This window comes from Staurois parvus, unplaced genomic scaffold (genome assembly GCF_062004578.1).
Source record: "Staurois parvus isolate SC_StPar_1 unplaced genomic scaffold, SC_StPar_1.0 ptg000192l, whole genome shotgun sequence".
In the NCBI taxonomy this organism is placed as follows: Eukaryota; Metazoa; Chordata; class Amphibia; order Anura; family Ranidae; genus Staurois; species Staurois parvus.
Window position 1 is genome coordinate 1,560,943 of NW_028317988.1, and position 20,083 is coordinate 1,581,025.

General features: G+C 41.6%; 1 protein-coding gene across 2 annotated transcripts in view; it reads right to left on the reverse strand.

Moving 5' to 3' along the window:
• Window positions 1-6,420: 6,420 nt before the first annotated feature.
• Window positions 6,421-20,083, reverse strand: part of VASH2 (vasohibin 2) — a 146,570-nt gene continuing 132,907 nt past the window's right edge. For both annotated transcript variants that reach the window (XM_089677781.1, XM_089677782.1), the window contains exon 8: window positions 6,421-16,784. In XM_089677781.1, the coding sequence (XP_089533907.1) occupies window positions 16,712-16,784 (73 nt within the window). In that variant the 3' untranslated portion in view covers window positions 6,421-16,711. The remainder of the gene's footprint in view (window positions 16,785-20,083) is intronic.

Consider the following 20,083-nt stretch of genomic DNA (forward strand, 5'->3'; position numbering starts at 1 on the left):
GGGGTGAGTATTGCAGCAAGAGCTGTTTTTTTTATTTTTACTACAGCAAAACTATAATATAAAAAAAATAAATGGCATTGGTTTTTAAGCTGTTTATAATAGTGCAGTCTTACCTCTCAGGGGTTAGGTATGTGTTGGTTTTGTGTTTTAATTCTATTTCCTTCCTGGCAACTTTGAGTCAGGCTATAAATCCTCTTTTATAGTGGAGCTTAGGTAGGAGATAACTGAAAATGTTCCCATAAGAAGTACATTTTCATAGCAGAAAATTGAATATCTAGCTGCTCGTCCCCAGCATAAATGTAAATAAAGAATCCCCCTATGGGACTTTAATGCAGCAGCCATATCATTACACATGTACTCAAAATAACTTTTTTAAAACATATGTTTTATTACACGGACATTTGTGAAAGATACATTATCTCTGATAGATATTTGCAGGATATTTCCTTCACACAAGATTCCAAAAAATTACTGACGCGTTTCGATCATTCCACTTGTTGATGTTCTTCAGGGGATATAAATAGGAGAAAATCTAAATAGATACATTAGGAATAAGTGATAATTTACACATAAGAAATGTATCAATAACCTTCATATAATTACCATTTTGGTACTTACAAGGGAATTAAGCAATCAATATTGATCAGAGCACTCATAAAATGATATCTAAGATGAGGCTATATGATCCTGAATTTTAATGGAGTGAACCATCAGAAGAACAAAGGTGGTCAGATATCCATTTCATAATGTTGACAGCAACAGGAGGTCAGATGTCCATCTCAATGTGGACTGCAACAGGAGAACGCCAAATCACCCTCTATAATGTCGTAGAAGATGTGATACGAGTTAGGTACAGGGCTTATGTAACAGGCCTAAAAGTTGGTGTTCTGGTTAATATATGTAGAAAAGCTTACAGTATGTAGGGCATAGCCAATGAGCATAATACTCTAGAGTAGTCTTCGTTTTATAATAAAGATGTCACAAGCCCCACAGGACCAAAGGTTTTGTGTAATTGTTTGATCTATAATGGAAATACTATCACAGCTACCTAATAACAGTACATAAATACCTTCACTATGGCAGCTAACTACAGTGCTTACTGAACTGTAGAGATGTCCCAGATCCCAGTGGCCCAAAACTGTATCCAGCTATTTAATTGATAATAGAAGTCCAATAAGGCCATGAAACTACTGGCACAACTTCCCATAGTGATAAATACTTCTTCACCAAAAAAAACATAATGCTCACTGTCCAAGATAGCATGGGGGATCATCTTCAAGCAAGAAAGCCGCCAATGACGCCATATGGCGTCTCGATATGGCCACCCCAGCGCCCGTGAGGGAGCCCTTCTCCCCCGGGATCTGCTGCCAACCCCGATGTAAAGAATGTGACGTCACACTGGCAGCCAGCGTGAGGACGCAGCCCACGTCGAACACATTTGCAGTATCGCAAGATGTCAAGGGCAGTCATAGGATGCCAGCGACATGGGAGATTGCACTCTGAAGGCAGCTAGACAAAGCAACCTTTGTCCACACCGCCAGAGCCATAGAACAGTCCACACTTGAAAACCCCCATGAAGCCATCCTTATCCTGTGCTGGATGTCCAAACCGAGGGTCACCCATCAAAACAAGGCCAGTGTCATCCTGGAATCTATCTAAGACACATAGAAAAACCAACGAAAATCTGTTCACAATATGAAAATATGAATACCATATGTAATTCAAGTTTACAAACATATACAATATAGCAGAATAATAGTATTGCACTATCAATAGTAATGATAGTAGTGCACATCCCCTAAATTAATGCCTAACTCAGGCTAATATTCTAAATTATCATCAAATACCTGTTATTGGTAAAGAGCATAAGTGAATCCAGAGGTTACAGGCAGACTGAGAACTAATCCTATTTATTTAGAAGAGAATAATTAGTCAGTTTTGTCAGAAGTAAATCCCTTTAAAAAGGGGCGAAAATATATAGCTTCATTTAGACCTGGAGGGACTGTTGCCTGCATCCTATATATCCATTTTTGTTCTAGCTGGAGGAGATTTTTATTCCAATATCCCCCCCACGGTCAGGGATATGTATCCAATCTAAGGCAATACATTTAACTTGAGGGACTCTGTAGTTATGCACTAATGCTGCATGTCTGCCAATGTGGAAATAATGATTTCCTATTTGCATGCTATAAACATGTTTGTTTCATTATGTAATATTATTTTATGGTTGCTTTGATCAATATTGATTGCTTAATTCCCTTGTAAATACCAAAATGGTAATTATATGAATGTTGTTGATACATTTCTTATGTGTAAATGATCACTCATTCTTAATGTGTCTATTTAGAAATTCTTTGTATTTATGCCCCTTGAAGTAGATCAAAAAGTGGAATGAGCGAAATGCATCAGCATAATTTTTGGGAATCTTGTTATTATGTGAAGGAAATATCCTTGCAATATCTATCAGAGCTAATGTTTTTAAAGATAATGTATCTTTAACAAATATGTCATCCTGGAATCCATCCAGTAATAAAATAACTTTTTTAAAACATATGCTTTGAGTACATGTGTAATGGTATGGTTGCTTCATTAAAGTCCCAAAGGGGGATTCTTTAGTTACATAAGAAGTGCATCTATTATATTTTGTACACGTTATTCACCTATAAAAGTTTCCCTATGTAGACATCCAAAGTCCTTAGTGTGCTTCTGGGTGCCCCCACCTTGGGTGTGATGTCAACAGCCCCAGCAGACTCAGTGCTGTCACTCACTCAAGTAACACTTTGTAGTATTTGCCTTTGCTCCTCTCCTGGAAGAATATCTTGGCAGAGGCTGGACCAACACAGAAAGTAATAAGACACTCTCAGAAGAGGGGAGGTCTATGGCAATCAAGAAAAGAGGGGGCTGCGCTAGGGAATCACCTTGGAATATACAAATTTTCTAACAAATTCAAACTAAAAAAAAAAAAAGGCAATTTATGTAAACAACATTGCAAGTAAGAATGTAAATGCTTGCAGACTTCAAGTGGTTGTACCGGGCATCATCCTGTAACAGTTTTGTAGAGCCGGCGGTTGGCTCTCTGGTAAAGGCAATCAGAGTGGCTAACTAGCTGCTTGATTGCTTTTTCAAGTAGTGGGAGCGGATGTTCTCCCCCTCCTGCTGCTCTCTTGGGCTCTCCTGTCCCATTGAGAGACCCGAGTGACCAGCCAGCATGTCCACTGGCTGGCCTCACAGCGATGACTTGTAAAAATGACACCATTTTTACAAAATTGAAAGCATTCAAAAACTGTCAGGGTTATAGGCTGGCCGGAAACAGGGAGGGTGAGAGAGGTGTTGCTAGAGGTCAGAGTGTCCCCAGTGGCCAAATCGCTAGTGAACCCCCAACACAGACCCAATCATGGGCACCCATGCACCTGAGCATTGCTCTGGTGTGCTCATTCAATAAGACACCCCCGCCTCCAAAATCACCCACCCCCATCTCTGTTAGCAGAAATAGGGCTACAATTACCTACAATAGAGATCAGCATGAAGTGTCCTTGCTCTGTACAGGTGTTTGGTTCCTGTCTGTGAAATTCTGTAGCCTCTGTGCATTGCATACTGTCTGGCATAAGAACCCGTCCACATAAAATTCCAGCAAATGGCAGCCCAGCACTTTGTCCTCCCTTCCTATAGTGGCAGGAGAGGAATTTTTGACAGCCTGTCATAGCCTCCATCAACTTGTTAAAGTCGGGCACAGCAGAGGAGGCAGGCTCCGGCTCCTTTGTCTGAGTGGCCATGCTGGCGGTAATGGCAGAGGAACTACCCGCTTGGCTCTGCAGTGTCAGAGGATCTCCTGTGCAATGGTGTGAGTTGGCACTTCTGCCTCAGTCCATACCCATGTCCCAGAGAGTGTCAGCACAGTGGGCGTGTTTCCTGCACTGATGGGACTGTGGAGATATGAACCAGACACTGGAGCCTCCTGTCCAGCTGTCTGCTCCTGCCGCTATCTTGGACACGCCCCCCAGGGGAAGGGTTTACCTCTTGGAGGGCTGCAGCTGTTGCGCTTTGGACTTGCGGCCTGGCAGACTGTACCCCTCTAAGTGTTACACCCGGGGCGACCGTACTGGCTGTCCCCCGACTTTATGCCACAGATCAACAATAAATGGGCTGACAAAATCCCAGGCATCAGGATGCAATTTCTAGTTGCCATGGTAACCTGGCGCCTGCGATTTGTTGAGCCCTGTTGTAATTGAATATTATTAAAAATTGCCTTTCCTTTTCTATCTGCAGCCACAATAATTTTCTGTAAAATGCAAAGCAATATGGCAACCTGGAGGCATTTTGTACTCAGATGGTGTTCGAAATAAGCCCCCAGAAATGCCATTTCTTGCTTGTGTGAGTGGCTTATTGATTTTTCCAGAGGTCTGCACTAAGATAAGAGTTAAATTTTGGGCATCCTCTGCAACAAAAAATTAGTTTTTGGTGGGATACGTCCAAAGGGAAATCACATCTAATGAGATGCAGACCTTGTCACTTTCCTCAGAATCCTGCAACAGCTGATGGATGATGATAAAATAACTCCCATTCACATTCATTTTGCATATGAACACAGAGAAACAGCTATCTTCTCTGAAAAACTCTTTAATTACCATTCCTGAACTAGTGGGGCTAAAAACAAATAGTTCTGTACTGAAATGCCATAGTGCCAGATACCCATGCTGAAAACCACTGATCTGAATGTGGTAGAATATGCAGTTATAATCAATCCAGCATGTCGGTTGTAATAGTAAATGATGCATGCCGAGTGGAAGCGGATGGAGATTAAGGTGTCTGTGCTGAATCCTGGAAGTGTCTCACCTAATCCAGCTGTCATTGTGGATATTGGTCAGCTCTGCTCTGCAGATAAATGCAGCATTAAGCTTGAGAGAATCCCCACTGGGGAATTAAGTAGATTGATTGGTGGCAGAGTATGACACAGCGAGAAGAGCATTCAAATTGGAACACTTCGTTTAAGGGCCAGTGCACACTACATGCGTTTCAGTTGCTTTTTGTTTCTGCATCCAAAACGCACAGAAAGTAGGTTATACGGTTGGCAATGTCATAGTTCACATCAGTGCTTGCAGTTCCAGTTGCAGAAAAAAAAAAGTAGAACAGGCTGCATTTTTCCTGCACTGAATCGTAATGGAATGCGGTAAAAAGCACCAGATTGCACTGGAATGCACATTTCCCTATTTAAATTAAAGGAGAGGGGAAAAATGTAACTGGAATGCATAAAACGCACTGGAACGCATCAAAAATGTGTGAAAAACGTGCATGCAAAAACGCATATGGAACACATGTGGACTGCGTATAGTGTGAACCGGCCCTAAGTGTACCTGTCACTAACAAACAGCAGGTCCTGCCTGATTATACTTTAGAAAGCAGCAATAATGCTGACACAGAAAAGTCCTTTCCAATTAAATTTCAGGCTGTCTGAAAAGCAGCCTTTAAAATTAGGGCTGATGTAACCATTCAGTGCAACCAATTGACCACATGCCTCCCTCAGGATTTCCCGTCCTTCCTGACCAGACCATTTTTTTTGCATTACGGCGCTGCATCTCTTTAGCTGACGACTGCGTGGTCATGCAACGCTGCACCAAAATGAAATTTACGTCTTTTTTTTTTTCCCCACGAATTTAGCTTTCTTTCGGTGGTATTTGATCGCCTGTTGCATTTTTATGTTTTGCTCTATGAAAGAGAAAAAAAGACTGACAATTTTGAGAAAAAAAAATTTTTTTTGGACTTTTTGTTATTAAACATATCCAGTAAAAAAATCTAATTTCATCATAAATGTATCCGCTAAAAAAAAAATCCTAATACGTGTAAATTAATTGGTTTATGTGAAAGTTATAGCATTTACAAATGGCGGTGTGTATATACTGGAATGTTTTTTTTCCACTAGTAATGGCAGCGATCAGCGACTTATAGCGGGACTTGGGCGGACATTCTGACACTGGGGGGAACTGACTTGGTGTTACTAACATCTACCAGTGAACAGTGCTAAAAAAAAGCAAAAAAAAAAAAAAGCACTGACACTGTACTAATGGCACTGGGCAGGAAGGGGTTAACATGAGGGACAATCAAAGGGTTAACTGTGTGCAGGGAGGGTTTTACTAGTGGAGGTGTCTGTGTGCTTCACTGTAAGCACACTGCTTTCGAGGTTTGCTTTTCCCTCAGCCATGCATTATATTATGTGGCACGGCTACATGAATTGAAGCCCAATGATGTGTGCAGACCTGAGTAAACCGTAGTTTAAAAAAAAAGTACAGATGTGTAAAACATATCTGACCTCAATGTTAACCCTTTAATAACACCAGAAGATTTCATACCTACAGTCCCACTATTGGTATGTACTATATATAGCTGTATTTGTGAACACCACTTTATATGACACCAAATCAAAAACACAATAAAAGCAAATATTTATTTATGTAAAAATAGCAAAATATAACACTCACATAAAAATGACATATTGCAATCTGAGAGGAAGGGAATTAAAAAGAGGAAAAAAAACAGCAGAAGATGCACAGATCTTACATTTCCAAAAAATTAAGACATTTATAATATCCCCTAATGAGTAGAATCATCAGAAAATACTTATTAATCACTTTACTGCCCTTTTCTTAAAATACGACATTGAAAGAAATTTTCCACTTTCATTGAAAGTTAAAGCCCAGCTTCAGATCTCTTCGCACACACAGATTGTCCTCCCCTTTATCCTCCTTACTGATTGGTCAGAATCTGGAAAAGGTAGGCCAAAAACTGCAGCAAAGGGGATCATGGTCTACGGCAACCAAACAGATTTGGTCTTTCATCCCTAGACCTTTTCTGGTTGGCTGAAGTAGCAAACTTTGCTTGTCACATGGTGGAGGGGTTGCCCAAGAACTTAGGCAATATTCAGATCCTCCCTTGTATCCAGCTGTTCCCTTGAAAGACATTTACACTGAATGAGTTGCTACACTGAAACAAGCAAGAAGGCCACATCTGTGTTTCTAAGATCGCAACAAGGAGTGGCTGAATTTCGATCCATTTATGGCCATTCCTACTAGAGAGAAGTCGACTCAATGATTGGCTGCTTTCAAACAGGAACGTTGGAAAATTTCCGCTTAAGCAGTGCATGCTGACAGTGGAGGAGTCCCGCTGTCAGAATGCAGTAGCACAGCTTTATCCACCTCAGTTGTGTGGATGGGAGAATCTGTTCATTTTAAAAAAAAAAGGTTTTTTTTGCCTTAGCCAGCTGAGTGCACAAAAACAGTCCATCTCTGGTCAGCTTTATTCTAGCTCAGTGCCTACGTAGCAATTGTAAAGAAAAGAAAAATGAAAGACAGCAGATTGTGGAAAGCAGACTGTACAATAGTCTTTTAGATCAACAACCATGCAGGACTTGCCTAACTGGATGCAGTCTGAATGGATGAATATTTAGGCCGTCCCCCAATTACATAGTTTTGGTAAATCTTAAAACAAAAGTGAATATACAACTTAAGTGTGTATGACCAGCCTAAATCTCTTTACATCAGTTGAGACATGCACGGGGCTGAGTAGTGTTTGCCAAACCATGGTTCTCAGAATTGCAATTTGTGGTCCCTCGCAATCCTCCTACAGTCTGTTGTAGTGTGGCAGGGAGCAGAGTGCTTGCAGTATAGAGTCGTCCCCCCCCCCCCCCCCCCCGTGTGTGTGACATCAATACCAGACAGAAGTAAACGTCCCACTTCTCAGCACTACAAATGTTAGCAGCCATATTGGCATTCTACTCTTGAAAACAAGTTTGGAACACTAAGGTAAAATGCAGCAACTTGTTGTTGGTTGTATTTTCTGAGTGCTTTTGTGCAGATTGGATGAATGATGTATGCGAAGGGGGAGGAAGACATTAATGATGGGGGCTGGGGCCCTGTTGAGGTGTGAAAGTAACAGGAAAACACCATAGTCTACTCTTGACTGTCCTACGAGCCTGCATAACCCCTGACCCTCTATCTGGACAATGCTGACTGGCTCTGTGCTGATCACATGCACACTCCCAAAGAAGAAAAACCTCTCTTGCAATACACACTAAACTGAGCATGTGCAGAATGACTCCTAGAACTCTGTACTATCAACAGATGGATTGGGAACTGTGGAAGAAGGGGAGGATCAAACAGCCTTTTTTGGACAATGCAGAGGATTAACCCCTTAGGTTCCACAGTGAGTATAACAAGCATGCTTTACTGCATATACAGACTGATTGTACTGTTGTGGGTTTAGAACACTTTGTTACAAGAATCTTATTCTAAGAGTTATAAAGACAAAGGAAGAGTATTTACAAAAGAAACTGCACATCACACTACAATTTCACCAACACCTCCGATATTTCAATGGTGTTGTCAGCAGGCAGACCAGAACTGACCCCAGGCAGAACGTGATGGTAAACAGTAGGGGAGGACTCATCCGTGTTATGGAACTGAAAAGTCTGAAGCCACTTCAGATCTAAGTGGAGAAGCCCTTTAAACTTACCAGCTTAATTGCAGCACATATAATGGGAGCTGCAACAACATTACAACACATGTCACTCACATACTATTGTACTTAAAATGGAAATTCATTTGGAGCTCAGATTTTCTTTTTAATAAATCATAATAAATTAAAAAATAAGTGCACCTTTATGGTAAAAGATAAAAACAAAAGGTGACATTGCTCATTATCCCTTGGATGGCAGGAGGATAAAGAAGACCGACACCTTGCATTGCAACTGTGTGAAAAAGGACACCATTGGAAACCATTTCTACATGCTTGCCTTTAAGGCCCCTTTCACACGGGTGGTTAGATTTCAGCTTTTAGCTGCGGTTAGAGCAGTGTTTCTCAACTCCAGTCCTCATGGACCCCCAACAGGTCATGTTTTCAGGATTTCCATTATTTTGCACAGGTGATTTGATCAGTTTCACTGCCTTAGTAATTACCACAGCTGTTTCATCTGAGGGAAATCCTGAAAACATGACCTGTTGGGGGTCCATGAGGACTGGAGTTGAGAAACACTGGGTTAGAGGAACTTACTGCAGCTAAATGCAGACAATGCATCTCTATGGCTCCATTCACACAATGCATTTAGTAATGTTTTCAGAACATACGGTTTTAGGAGTTTAGGAAAAATAAAGTTGACTGTGTCTAGGAGCGATGTACCACAGCTAGATGTGCATAAATGCAGTTAATCGCAGTACAAAGAAAAAATAAGTAAACGGTTGCATTAAGAAAAGGCACGAATTTACTACCGCAGCTAAATGCAGCTGCATGTAAACGCACATAAATGCAATGTACAAACGCAAGTGATCTGTGTGCCAAGAGTGTTGGAATTTCAAAATAAAATAATCTGCATTTACAAGCAGCTGAACAACCGCCCGTGTGAAAGGGGCCTTAAGCATCCCTATAGGAGATTAGAACCATGCATTTCTAGAAGGATGCTGGGGATAGCTTGATGTTGATGTACACAGCAGTCATTTGCCTACAGGTATGGAAATGGCTTTATCAGCCATCAGACTGACAATCTAAACTTCTAGAACACTGGGAATTCCTGTACAGTTTTCTGGGGGCAGCAGAAGAAGGAAACAAAGTTTTATTTGCAAACCTACTTAATTTGTCTGGGCACATTAAAAAGAATATAATGGATCAAAAGTGCACTTATTCCTTAAATTTCACAAGCAGGGCCGTAAAAACCACAAAGAAAAGGAGAATCATCTCATGCAACTCCTTCCAGGAAAGACATGAGCTAAGGTCACGCCTTACCTGACCCTATATGACATCTAATCTGGATATTGAAGAAACAGGCTGTGTGCATATCACCGTATTGTTTCCTCAGTATCTCCAACCAACATAAAATTCACATATCCTCCAGAAGTGGATAAAGTAGTATAGGATAGAGGACCATTGGCCATTCCAGGCACTAAATAAACAGTCTTGAGCGGAATGGTCCACTCTGTACTCTCCACTGATTGGTGGATCACTGCTCCCAGCTTTTGTACATGATGAGTGCAGTCTGGAGAGCAAGAGAGTACAGAGCAGCTCAGCCCTTTTCTTGCATATCTTCAGTCAGAATGCGGAGAGAACAGTTCACACCTCAGAGCTCATCCTCTTATTGCTCAGCAATTAAAGCAAAACAGGGACCCTACAGATAGTGTCTGAAGGCAGTGTGATACATCCCTTAGCAATCACACTTCTTTTATTATGCTTTCCAACACCAAAAACAGAGAGGAAGCAACATTATTGGTTGCTGCTGGCAATAATACCCAGTTCTTTCCTCATTTACATCATGACGTTTGCATTTTGCTCTTAATAAGCATTGCACGGATGTGACATATGTTTGTATATACATGTAGGATTTGCATAGGTTTTTTTCTTCTTCTCTCATCTCATTCCTACATTGAGCTTATAAAGCCAACTTGGGTGACTTGAAGATGACGTTTGAGCTACAGCTTTAAAAACAAGTCTGCAATGACAGATTCCACATTTCAGTCTTTAGAACAAACTCCACGCAAAACCTCTAAATACACAAAAAACGATTTTAAAATAGTACCTCTGTTTGTCTTTAGCACTGTAACACAATCATACTTTAATGCATTGCACAGTACTGTAACTTCAAACAATGGAAATTGCTAATTGAGAGAGGGAGCAGAGAGATATCCTCATAAGTAAGCTGCTGCTCTGTCACTATCTAATCACAGCTTTGGCCTATTTGCATTGCTTTGATAGCAAACAAAAGGACTTGTATAGTGTGTTGAATAAAACATTGGCTGAACACAACCACAATTTTTTGACAGGTAAGAAAATGCACATGCGTATTATTCAGCTATTGGCCTTCACTTGCACTTTAAATAGCATTTTTCTCATGTTTTCTTTAAAGCGGTAGTGAACGCTAAAAAAAAATAAAAATCTGGTCCCCTGCAAGTCAATGGCTTAATGTGCTAGGACGCATCACATACTAACACATTATAAAAGGCTCACCTTAAAATGAAGCCCTCCAGCAGCGTGCTGTCGTCATTGACCGGGCTCCCATCTTCATCCAGTCTTCCGTTTCGGTTTTCGGGCTCTGGCCATCTGAATGGCTGAGCAGTGATGATGTCAGTCCCGCGCATGCACACGGGAGTCACAGCACTCTCAACACACAGCATACTCGAGTATGCCGTCCATTCAGAATGCCGTGCATATCCGCTAGTGACTTCACCGGCTGCAACACATGAGGATATCCTCCAAACGGTGCATGTTTAGGAGATATTCATTTTACCTACAGGTAAGCTTTATTATATACTTAGCTGTAGGTAAAGTGACCACTTTAAGTTTGAGCACACAACGTTGTTCCATGGACCTCTCCTCAGTTCTGTTTTGACCCCAGAAATGGTGCTGGATAGAGATTATGGTGTCCGTTTATGACACACAGAATAGCTGCGATTCAGAGAATCACAGCCATTCTCTGGTCATTCACAGTTTATGACACCCAGGAGAATATGTTTAGCCCTTCTCTGAAGATCTGTGTTCTCCCTCCAGATTCTCCAGCCCAGAGCTGGAGAATCGGAGGGACCGCAAACTAAGCAGAGATAATTTACCTCTGCTTAGTAAACTGATCTTTTACTGTAATCTCGCGAGATTATAGTAAAATCAGCCATTTTACAGCGTTTGTAGACCATTCTCCCTTCGTTTGGAGAACTGATCTACATATGCTTCATAAACGGCATTCACAGGAAAACTGTGTTCTCTGAGAATGCCGGAGAACTGAGCAGCGATCTATTACTGCTGGTTCATAAATGGACACCTCTGACCTAATGTATACAGAGATTACTGATCAATGTTCTCTCGCCTCCATATGTCAGGCCCTCCAATGGCTGGTGTCATGTGCAGCATCATGGCAACTGCAGATCTAAACAGAAGCTAAGATGGCGCTGTCCTTCGGGATAGGAAGGTTTTAGTTCCACTTCAACAGGAGAGCAAATAAGATTGTACATCTATTTAGCAATTTTGTTTGTGCACTGAACAGTTTGATGAAAACCTCAAATAAAATAACCAATACAGTTAAGATGACTAGTATAGCTTCGTGAATTGACGCTTATATGCCTTATCCTGTACCTCTCCGTTCAACAGAAAAGCTGCCAAGTCTCACACACAGCCACTACAGGGAAGACTTAACATGTTGTACATGCTAGAAGGCTCATGCACACGAGCATACAAAATGCTGTGTTCAGATCCATACAATTAGTTTAGGGATGTGGACGCAGCAGTATTGTATATTATGGGTCACTGATCAGCTGCATAAAACTAAAAGTAGACATTTCTGAGTAATTTATGCATGTACATGCTGGGACTGAAAACCAAGCTAGAGGAATAGAATTAGAATTTTACATTTAAAATAAGGTCGAACAGACATAAAAAAATAGAGTAAGCCAGCTAGAGTTGCTAGGACCCATGTTTGCCACCACAAGTGCCTAAAAACCCATGACAGCAGCTGCCCCAAAACATTACTCACCAAACAAACTTGGTTGACCATTCCTTGGTCCTGAGAGGCCAAGAACAAGATCTGCCAAAAGTAGCTTTCCACTGACCACACCTAAAAACCCACCACAACACCTGCCCCCTCAACATTACCCATCGCCAGGGCTTGGTGGGCCATTCTCAAGGTTCAGGAAGCCAAGACCCACCACAGCAGCTGCTTCCACAATGCAAAACCATCACATGGGCTTGGTGTGCCATTCCCAGAACCAGTGTTTGCTATTAGTGGCTCTCTAACACCTGCACTTACAAACCTACGACTGCAGTTACCCACCACCACCATGTCACAGGATGCCAGGACCCATGCACACCACCAGTGACTCCCCCCTGCACCTAAATCCCACCACAGTAGCCTCCCTCACAACATTACCCACCCTAGGGCTTGGTGGGCCATTCCCAGAACCAATGTTTGCTATTAGTGGTTCTCTTAACACCCGCACCTATAAAACTGCAGTTGCCTCCACAATATTACCCACCACCACCACACCCCAGGATGCCAGGATCCATGCACACCACCAGTGACTTTCCCCCACCTGCCCCTAAATCCCACCACAGTAGCCTCCCTCACAACATTACCCACCCTAGGGTTTGGTGGGCCATTCCCAGTACCAATGTTTCCTTTTAGTGGATGTCTAACATCTGCACCTACAAACCTACCACGGCAGTCACCCCTACAATATTACCACCATGTCGCAGGATGCCAGGACCCATACACACCACCAGTGACTTTCCCCCATTTGCATCTAAATCCCACCACAATAGCCTCTGTCCCAACATTACCCACCCTCGGGCTTGGTGAGCCATTCCCAAGCTCACATGGACCTCCTGGTGGTCCATAAATGATGGGTCCACCTTTTCCACAAGAGGATTATTGAGAATCGCCACCAGGAGAATGTAGGGGTCATGATGGTGAGCACAGGAACCATGAAAAACAAAGTGGATTTGGTCAAGGTGGAGATACGTTCTTTCCTTGTGTGTTGGCATTTCAAGTACAACGGTTAGTACGGATTGTGTTTTCTACCACACAGGCAATGAAGGACTGCCTCCACCTTAAGAACTGACCTTTTTGATTTTCCATTTTGTCCTGTTGCTCCCTCTTTATTGAACTTCCAGTTTTTGACACCCCAGAGTGTTCAGTATATTATTGAACGATTATGATTTTAAGCATCCGTCCAAATGTATTCCAGCACCTTAAAATTCAGGATTCCCAACAAATCCAGCTGTCTCCTTCTAACTCGGAAGAGTTGTGCCTTGCTCCACAAAGGTCTACCAACACACTGTCATCCACCACTGGCAACTCAGAGCTCTCCATCCCTCTGTGAGCCTACATGCTCTGGTTCCCACCTTCTCACACAGCTCCACTGCTGGCCCCATAGGGAGCTGTCAGCTACTGCCTGCTGTCCCAGAGAGAATGATTCCCAAGCAGGAGCTACCTGGGCATACTTGTAAGTCTAAAGCTAAACAGATACTTTATCCCTATTTTAGGTCTGTGCACCCTAAATTTAAAAATATTTGCTCTGCTTCTCTGTACCTACTCTACACCTAGGGCTGCAGGGCTTGTTCTCTGAGATTGAATATAAGGATTACCTTTTGGATACATCTTGGCTTTCTAGGTTTTTGGCAAAAGAAAAATATTATGGATGTGAACATTTATAGTTGTTTACATGTCTAAATGCGCAGAAGCATTTTACGGACAATTACATATTAATTCCCACAATGCTGCCCTTTTATAAAACTGCTCAGTACAATTTTCTTGGGTTATGTTTGCCAAATTTCAAAATAAATTCTCCCTATCGCACACTGAAAATCTTCCTTCATTAATGTAACAGCCCAAAATATTTGTTGAGAGGTAATTTAGTATAGGTTTCCTTTAAAGAGCAACTGTCACGATTTGGCTTACTGAGAAACCTAAATTTTCAGTATTAAATGATAATAAATTATACAGTCATAGTTATGAAAGCTTTATATTTGCAGCACGGTTAAGCTTTATGTTTTTTCAGCCTGACATTTCAGCTCGAGGGCTGCCCCAGTCATTATCGGGGGACAGTAGCTCTTATAAACTTCCCATGAGAAAAGTCAGATCTAGTAGAGATCTCTCTGGTTACTATTTCACTGAATCTAGTTAATCCCTCATTTCAAGCCCCAAAGAAGGGGGAATGCATTGGCCCTCAAATTGCATTGGCTTTTCAATATGATCAAATTCTGATTAATTAAAGTGACTTGGACTCCTTTACCATCTGGTTTGGCCTTCCTTTTGTGTTTTTATGCTTTAATCTCGGCTTGAGTGTCAGAGATCACCTGAAGTCAGACAGTTGATGTCCCATCAATTGTTTGTTACCCAAGTCCTAGGCCACATAAACTCTGTCAATCAATCAGTTTGATCTGTGTCAGACATCTGTAAACAAAGCCAAGAACTGCAGGATTCACATTACTCTGTCATCTCTGAGCCTGCATCTCAGTCCAGGATGCAGATGGTGATCCTGCAGTGCACATAAATAGATGGAAGATGCAAACTTAGGAAAAATGCATGCAAATGCGCATAAAAAATGCACTTCGCTGCACATGCAAACACATGCAGGAAACACTTTTTGGTGTGGATGGGCCCTATTAGATGCTTCTGCACTGTGTTTATATTAGGTGTGTAGTCACAAAACAAATGCATGGAGTAGAGACTTGGGCAGGACTGTTTCGCTGCTGCACAACCACATGGGGGTCTGGATCGGGTCTCCAGACCTTCCATGAAGAAGAAAACATTTTTTTTTTTTTTAAAAAAGAAAGTTAATAAAAAAAAAAATCACTCCCCATTTTAATCCCCAAGTCACAACAATGAATGCATTGCCACCCCTGTGAACCTGTGAGAAAGTCACCATTGTACTAATGTGTGCTCTCCTCAAGTCAACTTAATGTTATGTTAAGGTTTTGCCAACAATTTATGAAAGCCATTATATTCCCTGCAAATGTCGCACTGTTACATAAAAGTCGCACTAATGTGATATTTTAACCAGCAGGCTTTGGTAATGGGCAAAACTGCAGCAAAATTACATTTTTTGTTTACTTTTTTACTATTCATTGGCAACAGAAACTAAGGAAAAAAAGAATAAATTTACCCAAACATGCTACCAAATTAAATCCCTGTCCAAAAAAGGGGAAGATTTAGTAAAACTGGATCACTCAATCTGCTGCAGCTATGCATGGTAGCCAATCAGCTTCTAACTTCAGCTTGTTCAATTAAGCTTTGACAATAAAACCTGGAAGCGGAGTGGTTTCTATGCAAAACTGCACCAGATTTTGCACTCTCTAGTTTTAGTAAATAACCCCCAAAAAGGTATAATGTGTGGAACTGAGACATGCTGAAAAAAAGAGCTCTGAGGCTCAGTGGGACTAGAGAAAGAAAAACCCTGGGACTCAAGAGGTTGAGACTAAATGTTCATGTTCTTCCATAAGCCCGATTGTGACTAGTCAAAGAAATGATATGATTTTAAGGGGAAAGAGGTTTGTGCTGATGTTGCAATATTGACACCTGGAATTGTCATTTGTTATATTATACGCACTCTCTCTGAATTGTTGCTTTCAGTTACATTTAGTATAAAACGTACATAATGCTTTTAATGTGTTATTGATAAAACAGTAAACGTCGGTGCAGTCCATTTTCAGTCTTAAAATTTTTCTTGTGTTGAAACTGCCATGAAAGGTTTGCTGTACATGAAGAACATACAGTCCAAAGGTGGTCACTTGTATTCCACAGTGTGGGGACACAGCAGAAGGCTGTAAAGCTTCATTTGAAGGAAAGGTGTCGCTCTTGGATCTGGTTTCCTCCTCGCACTGGTTACAGACAAAGCTTATGTCAATACTTTGCAGTATTTCAATACACAATGCTGTTTCCCTGGAGAAGGGTCGCACGTGCCCATAGTATCAATTCTGGAGGGATAATAGGGGAAGAAACAGAAGGTGACCAAATAAAATGATAATTACTGTGTCCGGAGACATCCAGGATGTTCAGCGTGACTGCGCAGTTTCTTCAAAGCTGGCAAAATTGGTATTTAAAACAAAAAAAAAGTGTAAAAATTCAAATCTGTCAATTAAAAGCATAAATAAAAACTTGATAATAAATAGTCACAGATCTTTAGAAAAAAAATATGACTGAATGGGGTAAAGTGCAAAGGGAAGCACCAGGGATTCTTGTGTCACTTCCTTGTTAAATACGAATTTGGTATCCAACGTCATTCAGAGTGCTGAGGTCCGCTGGTGTCTTGTCTGTCCTCGCCGGCCTGAGAACAAGAGCACAAGTGTGTGGTTAAGAAATAGAATGTGTTATACAACCGGGGCAATTCATGCACATGTTCTCCCACAGAATAACTAAAAGAGAAGTAAAAATTAGTCCAAGTGAACAGTGTGAGCAACTGGTTGGCAGGATTGTGAATGGTGTATATGTGTCACCCAGGTTTAACACTACACATGGCGAGGGGCTCCAGGGTTTGTGTCTGCTATGAACAAAACCAACATTTAATTTCTCAGAGTCTTAATTAAGTATGGAATGGGGCCTGGAGGCTTTGTAGAGCTTTGAGTGGGATAACGCCTACATTCCTACGGCAACATTGTGTCTAGCTAGCTAGATTTAATAATTAGTCTCAGCTGTGCATACGCTTTTATATAAGTGGGCTGACTGAAGTTCTGGAATCACTCCCTGCTGCTACAGTTGCAAGAAAAAGTATGTGAACCCCTTGGGATTACGTGGAGTCTTGCATGAATTGGGCATAAAATGTGCTCTGAACGTCATCTAAGTCACAACAATAGAAGAACACAATCTGCTGAACATAATACCACACAAACATTAGATGTTGCCATGGTTTAATTGCACATAACATGTAAACATTCACAGTGCAGGCAGGAAAAAGTATGTGAGGCCCTAGCTTAATGACTTCTCCCAGAGCTAATTGGAGCCAGGAGTGAGCCAACCTTGACTCCAATCAGTGTGATATTGGATGTGTTGCTGACAGCTGTCCTGCCCTTAAAAAACACACACCTGTTTTGGGTTTACTGGTTTCAAGAAGCACTGTCTGATGTGAACCATGCCTCGCAGAAAAGAGCTCTCAGAAGACCTACGATCAAGAATTGTTGACTTGCATGAAGCTGGAAAGGGTTACAAAAGTATTTCCAAAAGCCTTGATGTTCATGTGTCCACGGTAAGACAGACTGTCTACAAATGGAGAAAGTTTAGCACTGTTGCTACTCTCCCTAGGCGTGGTCGTCCTGTAAAAATGACTGCAAGAGCACAGCGCAGAATGCTGCATGAGGTAAATAAGAATCCCAGAGTGTCAGCTAAAGACCTACAGAAATCTCTGGCACATGCTAACATTTTTGTTGACACATCTACAATAAGGAAAACATTAAACAAGAATGGAGGACACCACGGAGGAAGCCATTGCTGTCCAAAAAGAATATTGTAGCAAGTTTGAAGTTTGCAAAAGAGCACCTGGATGTTCCACAGCACTACTGGCAAAATATACTGTGGACAGATGAAACCAAGATTGAGTTGTTTGGGAAGAACACACAACACTATGTGTGGAGAAAAAAATGCACAGCACACCAACATCAAAACCTCATCCCCACTGTAAAACATGGCGGAGGGAGCATCATGGTTTGGGGCTGCTTTGCTGCCTCAGGGCCTGGACGGATTGTTGTCATTGATGGGAAAATGAATTCCAGAGTTTATCAAGACATTTTGCAGGAAACCGTATGACCATCTGTCCGCCAACTGAAGCTCCGCAGAGGATGGGTGATGCAACAGGACAATGACCCAAAGCATACAAGTAATTCAACAAAACAATGGCTGCAACAGCACAGAATACGCCTTCTGGAGTGGCCCAGTCAGAGTCCTGACCTCAACCCGATTGAAATGCTGTGGCATGACCTTAGGGGGGCGATTCACACCAGACATCCCAAGAATATTGCTACACTGAAACAGTTTTGTGAAGAGGAGTGGTCCAAAATTACTCCAGATCATTGTGCAGGTCTGATCTTCAACTACAGGAAACGTTTGGTTGAGGTTATTGCTGCCAAAGGAGGGTCAACCAGTTATTAAGTCCAAAGGTTCTCATACTTTTTCCTGCCTGAACTGTGAATGTTTACATGTTATGTGCAATTAAACCATGGCAACATCTAATGTTTGTGTAATATTATGTTCAGCAGACTGTGTTCTTCTATTGTTGTGACTTAGATGACGTTCAGAGCACATTTTATGCCCAATTCATGCAAAACTCCACGTAATCCCAAGGGGTTCACATACTTTTTCTTGCAACTGTATGTGAAAAGGCCAAGTGCTAACAAAATACTAAAAATGTAGATGAGCACACCATTTTCAGGAACTGGCATAAGTTTAGGTTGTGGCTCAGACAAGATATTTGGGGTTCTTTATGCTACGAACTAGCTATACAAAGCGCTCTTGCATTGGAACAGTGATTGTTTGCTGCCTTGCTGAATAAAAGTGCAGGACAAACTTTAATGGACTCTTCTTGGGTGTCCCTGTCTCATGCACTATTCACCGCTGTCAATACCAGATGAGCCTGTCCTCCTTACAACAGTTAAGTACAAAGCTGATATTTATAGGATCCGTATTATCTACGGAAGGATTTTTAATTCTGTTCAGCCAGTTTGAAGGTGACTTTGGCATGCTGACTAGACAAACAAGGAGCAGGAGCGCACACTTACAAGGTCACCACTATGCTCACTCAAAGCAATCTAGCCACATGGAGCAGCATCTGAAGGAAGCTGCCAATTGAAGGGCTCATGTACACTGCAGCTGATAAACTCACGTTTAGGTGCTGTTCAGCGTTTTTTTCCAGCAGCCCCTGAACTCTCCCTATGTTTCCTATGTGTCCATGTACACATCATCGTTTACAGGCAGTTGAGTTTACAATCGTTTTTTTGAACACAGAAAACTTGCGTTCAGGAGTAGATTTTATCAGCGTTTCAAATGCGTGTAAATGCCTGTTAACCGCGTTTATAAGCGTTTGCAATTTTTTTTTAACTCTTCCATTTCCAGATGCTGTCAATCATGAAAAATGCATGCAAAGCGTTTTCCCAGTACCTAAATGGACCTGGTACACCATACTTTGAGGTTTAGCATGAAAGAAAATATGTTAGACATTACTGCAATAATTTCTGCACAGAAATGAGCTGGAACACATCCAAAACACCACAAAAAAAGACAGCTAATCTCAACAAATACTGCTCTCTCTGCTCCTGCTCTCTCTATTCCTCTCAATGTCTGAAATAGTTAATTTTTTTACTGTTTTTCAGTGCATTTTGGAAGGTCTCCTGAGGTTATCTTTAAAAAAAACCTTCTAAATGCAAACGCTCATAAACGCGGTATGCAAACACGGCTAAACAGACGTTTTTTAACCTACGTTTTCCAGCAGTCAGTTTCTATTGTTCAGAAGTGTCCCGTGTACATGGAGCCTAACTCTTAGGCCACATACTAGTTCAATGGATGTGAAACTACGATATCCCAGCTTCACTGTGAGCAATGTCATTGAACTATACATACACACCTCTAAGCTTTGCACAA